This window comes from Scyliorhinus canicula, chromosome 13 (assembly GCF_902713615.1).
Source record: "Scyliorhinus canicula chromosome 13, sScyCan1.1, whole genome shotgun sequence".
Lineage (NCBI taxonomy): Eukaryota > Metazoa > Chordata > Chondrichthyes > Carcharhiniformes > Scyliorhinidae > Scyliorhinus > Scyliorhinus canicula.
The window spans coordinates 1,619,034-1,629,078 of NC_052158.1; the positions used below are offsets into that span (position 1 = coordinate 1,619,034).

Sequence of the window (10,045 nt, forward strand, 5' to 3'; positions counted from 1 at the left end):
CTCACTCAGCTCTACCCCTGGTCCCAAATCAATGCCGAAGGCATCACAAACAGCTGCCACAAAACTAAAAACGAGAAACTTAAAAGAACAGAGAAACAAAAAAGCTCTCAGACCACCACCAGTCCAGCGCGTCCTCGGGCGACTCGAAGTAAAAGTGCTGTTCTTCGTGTGTGACCCAGAGACGCGCCGGATACAACAGTCCGAACTTCACCTTTTTCTTAATCTGGTTGAAGCCTGCTCTTCTCCTGGCCACCTCCACACTCGGGTCTTGGTAAACCCGCAGGATACTGTTGTCCCACTTACAGCTCCGTGTCAGTTCGAATCCCGGCCCTGGGTCACTATCCGTGTGAAGTTTGCACGTTCTCCCCACGTCCGCGTGGGTTTCACCCCCACAACCCAATGATGCGCAGGGCAGGTGGATTGGCCACGCTAAATTGCCCCTTAATTGGAAAAAAAATAATTAGGTACTATTTTTAAATCACAAATATCTGGAATTAAAAGTCTACCGAAGGCCATGAAACCCATTGTTGAGTCTCGTAAAGACACCTCTCGTTCACTAATGTCCCTTTCGAGAAGGATTGCTGCCGTCCTTACCCGGTTTGGGCCTACAAATCAGGCTTCAAATCTGTGTATAGTGTCATTCTGCGGACCGGGCTGGGGGGGGGGGGCTGGTGATATTGGTAAGCCCTCTGCTCAGCCAGGCTGGTGTCCCCTGTGTTTTCCAGATGTTGGGCCACACTCTCAAGGTGAAGCACGCCGCGGTCGAACAGCTGGAAACACTGTGCGAAAGCCTGAAGAGGGCGTGCCGCCAGCTGGATGAAGGGAGGGCGAGCGCCCTGAAGGAGAAGAGCAGCATTATCGTCCAGCTGCAAGAAACTCTGCAGCATCGTGCCAAGGATGTGGAGGTACAGTGAGGGAAGAGAGGGGGTGGGGGGGGGGGGGGGGGGGTTGCGTAGCGTTCAAACCCCACCATGTTTGTTAGAGTTCAAAGTTTCCTACTTGACGCATCTGAAAACGAGCTTGTGTCAACTGACAGACAAACCCAACTGGCTCGTTCCTGTTTCTTTCGGCAGAAGGGATTCTGCAATTTCTACGCAGAGTCCAGTCCCTCAACAACTTGCGGATCCAGGTCGCCCGGCTGAGTGTAGTCGGGAGCCGCAGGGACCGGTGCTTGGGCCCACAGATTAGTCCCAATCCAGTATCGACGTTTTGGATGCCAGGATCAATAGATATTTCCAAGATTGCGGCCGAGACAGATCGAGGTGGAATGTGAGTTGTGAGGAGGATACAAAGACACTTAAAGGGGGGATTTGGAGGCCAAGTATAGGAGGGGGTGGGGGAGGGGTGTAGGGGGGTTGGTGGGGGGGGGGGGGGGGAGAGCTGACTGGTGGTGATTTAACCTGAGGGTCACCACACCTCCGGCGAGGGCCGAGAATGGTCAATCTCACAATGAAATTTGTCCGCACAATGGCACCATCTCTTTATCAAGGTTGATCAGTGGCCGCATGTCCTCCCCACTGTCATAGAAACATAGAAAACAGAAGCAAGAGGAGGCCATTCGGCCCTTCGAGCTTGCTCCGCCATCCATTATGATCCTGGCTGATCATCAAGTTCGATACCCTGATCCCGTCTTCCCCCCCATATCCCCGATCCCTTTATCCCCAAGAGCTGTATCTGATTCCTTCTTGAAATTACAACGTTTTGGCCTCAACTACTTTCTGTGGGAGTGAATTCCACAGATTCCCCACTCTCTCTGGGTGAAGAAATTCCTCCTCATCTCTGTTTTAAAGGATCGTCCCTTTAGTCTGAGATTGTGTCCTCTGCTTCTAGTTTTTCCTACAAGTGGAAACATCCTCTCCACGTCCCCTCTATCCAGGCCTCGCAGTATCCTGTAAGTTTCAATAAGATCCCCCCTCATCCTTCTAAACTCCAACGAGTACAGACCCAGAGTCCTCAACCGTTCCTCATGCGACAAGTTGTTAATTCCAGGGATCGGCAGTCAAGAAGGCAGTCAGAGGATTGTGGAGGCCAAATCACTGAGTGTCTTTAAGACAGAGATAGATAGGTTCTTGATTAATAAGGGGATCGGGGGTTATGGCGAGAAGGCAGGAGAATGGGGATGAGAAACCTATCAGCCATGATTGAATGGCGGAGCGGACTCGATGGGCCGAGTGGCCTAATTCTGCTCCTATGTTTTACGGTTTTATGAGTATAATCCGAACCGATTTTAGTCTCTCCTGGAGAGACAGTCCCGCCATCCCAGGAATCCGCCTGGTAACCTTCGCTGCCCTCCCTCCATCGCAAGTACATCCTTCCTCAGAGAAGGAGACCAAACTGGGCCCAATACTCCAGGAGTGGCCTCACCATTGCTGTATACAATTGCAGTTAAACATCTCTATTCCAGTGCGGCACAGCGGGTTAGCACTGCTGCCTCAGAGCGCCGAGGTCCCAGGTTCGATCCCGGCTCTGGGTCACTGTCCGTGTGGAGTTTGCACATTCTCCCCGTGTCTGCGTGGGTCTTTTCTCCACAACCCAGGGCAGCACGGTGGCGCAGTGGTTAGCACTGCTGCCTCACGGCGCCGAGGTCCCAGGTTCGATCCCACCCCCGGGTCACTGTCCGTGTGGAGTTTACACATTCTCCCCGTGTCTGCGTGGGTCTTTTCTCCACAACCCAGGGCAGCAAGGTGGCGCAGTGGTTAGCACTGCTGCCTCACGGCGCCGAGGGTCCCAGGTTCGATCCCGGCTCTGGGTCACCGTCTGTGTGGAGTTTGCACATTCTCCCCGTGTCTGCGTGGGTTTCGCCCCCACCACCCAAAAGATGTGCAGGGTAGGTGGATTGGCCACGCTAAATTGCCTCTTAATCGGAAAAAAATGAATTGGGTACTTTAAATTTAAAAAAAAATCTCTATTCCTATACTCCAATCCCCTCGCTGTGAAGGCTAATATACCATTTGCCCTCTTTACCGCCTGCTGTACCTGAGCGCTTACTTTCAGCGGCTGATGAACGAGGACACTAAGGTCTCGCTGAGTATCCGCCTCCCTCAATTTACACCCATTCGAATAATAATCTGCCTGCCGACTTTTGCTGCCGAAACGGATAATCTCCCATTTATTCAGGCACTCGGTGGCCACCCAGTGAGGGCCTGTCCAGGTGCTCACTATGCTGAGTGTTCACTGGGTTGGCCTGTCTGTTCCTGACTAACCGCACACTGCTGCCTCTCCTCTCTCCACCTGTACAGGCCCTGACCGACTCCGTACTCAGCCAGGGCCTGGGCGATGGCTCTGACAGGTCCGCACTCCTCTGTCTGCGGCTGAAAGCCAAGGAGGAACTTCTATCCCGGACCCTCTCCGAGCGGGATCGTCAGTCTGCCGACCATGCCAAAGTCATCGAAGAGCTTCTGAAGAGTGTTGAGGAGAAAGATCAGATGATCAAGGTACGGCACGGTAATGGGGCCAAGCAGTACGGAGACCCATCACTCCATTTCTGACAGGCTGTTAACCCCTTAATCACCGTTTATCAGACAAGTCGTTTCGATACCTTAACCTATAGCAACTGACACCTAAAACAATATAAAAATCTGTCCTGGTCCACCCATGTCGATGCTACCACCAAGAAAGCTCAACAGCGCCTCTACTTCCTCAGGAAACTAAGGAAATTCGGCATGTCCACATTAACCCTTACCAACTTTTACAGATGCACCATAGAAAGCATCCTATCGGGCTGCATCACAGCCTGGTATGGCAACTGCTCGGCCCAGGACCGCAAGGAACTTCAGAGAGTCGTGAACACCGCCCAGTCCATCACACGAACCTGCCTCCCATCCATTGACTCCATCTACACCTCCCGCTGCCGGGGAAAAGCGGGCAGCATAATCAAGGATCCCTCCCACCCGGCTTACTCACTCTTCCAACTTCTTCCATCGGGCAGGAGATACACGAGAGAACACGCACGAACAGACTCAAAAACAGCTTCTTCCCCACTGTCACCAGACTCTTAAACGGCCCTCTTACTGACCTCATTAACACTACACCCTGTATGCTTCACCCGATGCCAATGCTTATGTAGTTACATTGTATATCTTGTGTTGCCCTATTATGTATTTTCTTTTTATTTTCATGTACTGAATGATCTGTTGAGCTGCTCGCAGAAAAATACTTTTCACTGTACCTCGGTACACGTGACAATAAACAAATCCAATCCAATATATATATTATAACTTTACTGCATTTATCAGGTCAATTTATAAACTTCAAGGGCAGCACGGTGGCGCAGTGGTTAGCACTGCTGCCTCACTGTGCCGAGGTCCCAGGTTCGATCCCGGCTTTGGGTCACTGTCCGTGTGGAGTTTGCACATTCCCCCCCGTGTCTGCGTGGGTTTCGCCCCCACAACCCAAAGATGTTACCCAAAGGGCAGCAGGGTATCATGGTGGTTAGCACAATTGCTTCACAGCTCCAGGGTCCCAGGTTCGATTCCCGGCTGGGTCACTGTCTGTGTGGAGTGTGCACATCCTCCCCGTGTGTGCGTGGGTTTCCTCCGGGTGCTCCGGTTTCCTCCCACAGTCCAAAGACGTGCAGGTTAGGTGGATTGGCCATGCTAAATTGCCCTTAGTGTCCAAAAATTGCTGTCAGTGTTGGGTGGGGTTACTGGGTTATGGGGATAGGGTAGGGGTGTGGGCTTGGGTAGGGTGCTCTTTCAAAAAGAACCGGTGCAGACTTGATGGGCCGAATGGCCTCCTTCTGCATTGTAAAGTTCTGTTCTGTATGTGCAGGGTAGGTGGATTGGCCACGCTAAATTGCCCCTTAAATGGAAAAAATGAATTTTGGGTAATCTAACATTTTTTGAGGGGAAAAAATTTATAACCTTCAACTGAATCAAAAAGCAAACTTCTGTTCTGCAGATTGTAATCCACGAATTCTTAAATTCTCCTCATGAGACATTCCCGTCATGGCTTCCATTTTGCTGGTAACACGTCTTTGAACGAAGCTGTATATCTGTCACTGAAAGAGTGGATTCCAAACCCTGGGTGTACGCTCCAGCATGTGGGGCGTGCCAGCTGCTGATGGAGTTTAAGATAAACACCAACGTCCCAACTCAAAGGAGGCATTCGGCGCTTGCAAAACATGTTCGGCCTGCCTGACTGCCCAAGCAACATGTTTGGAGTCTTCAAATGACTTGGACCATTCACGCCCAAAATCCTTTTCAACCGTTCAGAACTGTGCTCTGGCCAACTTGGCCATTGACGTCATTGGTATAAATTATTAACGTGCACAAGATCCCGCCGTGAATGTTGTTGATCCACCGATGAGGTTTGCATTTCACCTCCTTTGCAGATGACGTTGTCGCCTGGGCCAATGACCAGAGGCCCAGACTAAATTTCTGGGGGAGGGAGTTCAATCCCCAACACAGGACCTGGTGGAATTTAAATTTGATTCACAAAATCAGGAATGATAACATTAGTCTATGACCGATTTGTTGTGATCTATCTGCTTCAGGGAAGGAGGTTTGCCGTGTGGTCTGGTGGTTGGCAGGGACCCCCTCACAGCTCCAGAGACACGGGTCCTACTCCGACTTGGGGTGACTGTGTGGAGTTTGCCACATTCTCTCCGTGTCTTTCTTCCCGGTGCTCCGGGTTCCTCCCACGGTCCAACAGACATGCAGGTTAGGTGGATTGGCCACGATCAATGCAAGGGGTTACGGGACTCGGGTGGGGGAGTGGGCCCAGGTAGAGTGCTCTTTCAGAGGGTCGGTGCGGGTACGATGGGCTGAATGGCTTCCTGCACGGCAGGGGCTCCCGTGGTGGGATTCGAACCAGGGTTCCCCGAGCGGGAGCCTAGGCCCTCAGTTTGCTAGTCCAGCGGCATGACCACTAGACCGTCGTTCCTCCTCCTCCCCGGGACTGCATTGGCGTGATGGGCTGAATGGCCTCTTTTTTCTGTTTCCGCGATGCCGTTGCCGGTTTGATTTCGGGGGTCCCGCCTCCTGTAACAATCTGTCGATGATTTTTCCCAGGCATTGTTAGCCAGTCACCTGGAGACAATCTCACTTCAAGGTCAGGAAGTCCAGGCCCTCAAGCAGCAGCTCTCTGCCAGGGACAAGGAGTTGGAGGAATTGGCCAAGTCGGATACGACGGAGACCCAGGATCGCTTCATCGAACTGGCTGCCCTGCGGACCCTTCTCGACGACAAGGATCAGCTGATTGTGGTGACTGACCCGCCAATATTTATTGCCTGTCACATTCTCGCTGTCAACCAGCTTTCTATCCACCTCCATACATTTCCCCCAATCCCATTATGCGGGACTTTGTCAAACGCCTTCTGACAGTCTAAATATACCACATCGACTGGCTCCCCCTTGTCGACTGTATTGGTTACCTCTCCAAAGAATTCCGACAGATTTGTCCAGCATGATTTTCCCTTCATAAATCCATGCTGACTCTGACTGACCCTACCACTGCTTTCTAAATGTTCCCCTATAAAGTCCTTGATAATGGATTCAAGCATTTTCCCCACGACCGATGTTCGGCTGACTGGTCTATAATTCGCTGCTTTCTCAGGCAGCACCTTCCAAACCCTCCACCCTCCAGGACAAGAGCAGCAGATACCCACGATCCTTTCCAACAATGGGAAGTCTTTCTCCCGAGAGACTGTGTCCAGCCCCCTTGGCCTAACACCTTCAATGGTTAATACACATTAACACCCAGGTCTCTCTTTAATTTTCATTTGCAGGATGTGGGTGTTCCTGGTTAGATTAGAATTTATTGTCCATCCTTAATTGCCTGAACACCTGCAGTCCCTGAAGTGTACATAGAACATATAGTGCAGAAGGAGGCCATTCAGCCCATTGAGTCTGCACTGACCCACTTAAGCCCTCACTTCCACCCTATCCCCATAGCCCCTGTGGTGAATGTCATTCACACCAGGTTATAATCTGTATATACATGTGTCTGTATTGTAAGTGCAGTTGCACTACCTGACCACCAGGGGGAGTAGCTCTGGGAATGCTCGAGAATTGTACTGGGCTTCTCCCTTGGCTCCGCCCAGGACTCCTCCCCCTGGAGCTGCTGTATAAAGATCAGTGCCACATGGTCAGCCGGTCAGTTCACCGAAAGTTCAATGGCTAACAGGCTGGCTCTGTTGTGAGTATATTAAAACCGCTATTCTAATCCTACAAGCACGTGTCCGTAGAATTGTTGGTTCCTAACCATTTTTGGTCACTCAGGGCAATTTATCACGGCCAATCCACCTAACCTGCACATCTTTGGACTATGGGAGGAAACCGGAGCACCCGGAGGGAACCCACGCAGTCACGGGGAGAACGTGCAGACTCCGCACAGACAGTGACCCAGCCGGGAATCGAACCTGGGACCCTGGAGCTGTGAAGCCACAGTGCTAACCACTGTGCCGCCGCACGGTGGGTATAGGTACACCCACCGTGCTGTTAGGGAAGGAGCTCCAGGATTTGGACCCGGCCACACTGAAGGAACGGCCGATATATTTCCCAGTCGGGATGGGGAGTGACTCAGACGGGAACCTCCAGGTGGGGCGGTGATCCCAGGTATCTGCTGCTCTTGTCCTTCTAGATGGTGGTGGCCGTGGGTTTGGAAGGTGCTGCCTGAGGAGCCTCGGTCAGTTCCTGCAGTGAATCTTGTGGATGGTGCACACGGCTGGCACTGTCCATTGGAGGTGGAGGGAGGGAATGTTTGTGGAAGGGACGCCAATCAAGCGGGGCTGCTTTGTCCTGGATGGTGTGGAGCTTCTTGAATGTTGTTGGAGCTGAGCTCATCCAGACAAGTGGAGAGTTTTCCATCACACACCTGACTTGTCCCTGTAGATGCACTGACTGATGCAGCTATTCTGTGTGTCATTAGCTTTAATGTTTTAGAGAATGGATCTTTTTAAAAAAAAAAAAAAAATTCTCTCTCTCTCTCCCACAAGAACTTACTGGAAGATGGAAAACAGAGGGATTGTGTCCTCGCCTGTCTTCAGGAGCAGTTGCGTGACTGTGCGTTGCTGAAGGTTAGCATGAAGCAGACGCTATGAGGTTAAAGGTGAGCTGAGACGGTTTGCTAAGTTGGCACACTTGTGGAAAAAAAAAAGGAGTCTGAATAAGGTGATCTCTGGCTTTGTATGGGCGGGTAAGAACCCGGAGTAAAAGAAGGGATGCTGGAGCGGAGCTGGGAGAAGGGCGGGCCGGCGCTGCCGAACTTAATTATTACTGGGCGGCGAATATAGCCATGATCAGGTGGTGGTGGGGGGGGGGGGGGGGGGTGGGGGGGGGGGGGGGGGGGGGGGGATCGATGTGGGAGCGAGTAGAGGCGGCATCATGTAAGGCCGCGAGTTGTAAAATGTACTAGATGCTGTGGTATGAAGAGGCAAGAGTTCAGCTCCTTTTTCACCAACACACCTTTAATGGTTCAAACTCACTCTGCACAGAACTCTACAGATCATCACAAGCTCCAGAGTCCACCTGAAGCCCCTTTACATATCAGTGTCAATCATTGAACACTTAACATAAATGAGACAACTAATTGCAATGTCTCTTAACCCATTACTTTAACACGGGTTTGGGGGCATTGGTAACAGCGCCCCTGCCATTCCCGCCAGCACGGTACTCCACCGGCCCCGTGGTGGTGGAGGCCCTGAGAGTCTGGGGGCCAATGGAGGAAACGTGGGAGCATCGGTCTGGTCCCCAATCTGTAATAATCTCAGGTTAGCTCCGGGGAGGTTAGATGGAAGGTTCCGGAGGTGGCGGAGAGAGGGATTGAGGGGATGGGGGGGGATATGTTTATAGAGGGGAGCTTCCTCAGCTTGAGGGAGTTGGAGGAGAAATTCAAATTGATGGGAGGGAATGAGTTTAGGTACCTGTATGTGCGAGACTTCCTCCGCAGGGAGGTCTCAACATTCCTGCTCCTACCACCAAGGGGAATTCGGGGACAGGGTAGTTTCCAGAGAGTGGGTGGGAGTAGGGAGGGTTTCGGACATTTACAAGGAACCTATGGGGTCAGAGGAGACACAGACTAAGGAGCTGAAGCGCGAGTGGGAGGAGGAGCTGGGAGGAGAGATAGAGGATGGTCTCTGGGCGGATGGTCTCTGGGCATCCACAACATGTGCCAGTCTCAGCCTGATACAATTCAAGGTCGTTCATCGTACCCACAGGACAGTGGCCCGGATGAGCAGAATCTTTGGGGTTGAGGACAGGTGTGCAGAATGTGCGGAAGGACCAGCGAACCATGTCCACATGTTCTGGGCTTGCCCAAAGCTGAGGGGATTCGGGCAGGGGTTTGCAGATGTCATGTCCACGGTGTTAAAAACAAGGGTGGCGCCGAGTCCAGAGGTGGCGATTTTCGGGGTGTGGGAAGACCCGGGAATCCAGGAGGGGAAAGAGGCAGACGTTCTGGCCTTTGCTTCCCTGGTAGCCCGGAGACGGATACTATTAGCTTGGAGGGACTCAATGCCCCCGAAGTCGGAGACCTGGCTATTGGACATGGCTAGCTTTCTCTGTCTGGAGAAAATCGAGTTCGCCGTGAGAGGGTCACTGTTAGGGTTCACCCGGAGGGGGCAACCGTTCGTCAACTTCTTCGCGGCAAATTAATCATCAGCAGAAGGGGAGGGGGGGGGGTTCGTTTAGCTTAGAGTAGGGGGTTAGAAAGGGTGGGACCTGTGAAGGAGGAAGACGGCTTTTGCACGATGTTTATATTTGTATGTATGTTGTTTCTTCGGCCCATCGAGTTTCAGCCATCCAGCACCTATCCTACTCACATTTCCCAACACTTTACCAAAAGCCCGAACCAGGGATAACTTCAGCAAACGCTCTCCTTGTTGTTTCCTGATCAGCATCTGTCTGTGACATGATAATGACATTATCCTCGCCAATCCCTCCACGGTGGGCATCCTCGAATATTCCCTGTCCCACCTCCACTATCTCGCCCCTAGACGGGTATGTTCCTCCCTCCTTTCCCTACCCGCACGGGCCGTAAACAAAATCATTCCCCCTCCCCCGGGACCACTGCCTTCAGTGCTTCCCAAACAATGCCAGCCGACACC

At 52.1% G+C, this 10,045-nt stretch overlaps 1 protein-coding gene across 1 annotated transcript in view; it reads left to right on the forward strand.

Annotated features, from left to right (window-relative positions):
• The first annotated feature begins 713 nt into the window (after positions 1-713).
• LOC119976790 (adventurous-gliding motility protein Z-like) overlaps positions 714-10,045 on the forward strand; it is a 10,711-nt gene continuing 1,379 nt past the window's right edge. The window contains exons 1-4 of the mRNA XM_038817572.1: positions 714-905; positions 3,240-3,434; positions 6,012-6,203; positions 7,937-8,049. Of these exons, the coding sequence (XP_038673500.1) occupies positions 726-905; positions 3,240-3,434; positions 6,012-6,203; positions 7,937-8,041 (672 nt within the window). The 5' untranslated portion in view covers positions 714-725 and the 3' untranslated portion in view covers positions 8,042-8,049. The remainder of the gene's footprint in view (positions 906-3,239; positions 3,435-6,011; positions 6,204-7,936; positions 8,050-10,045) is intronic.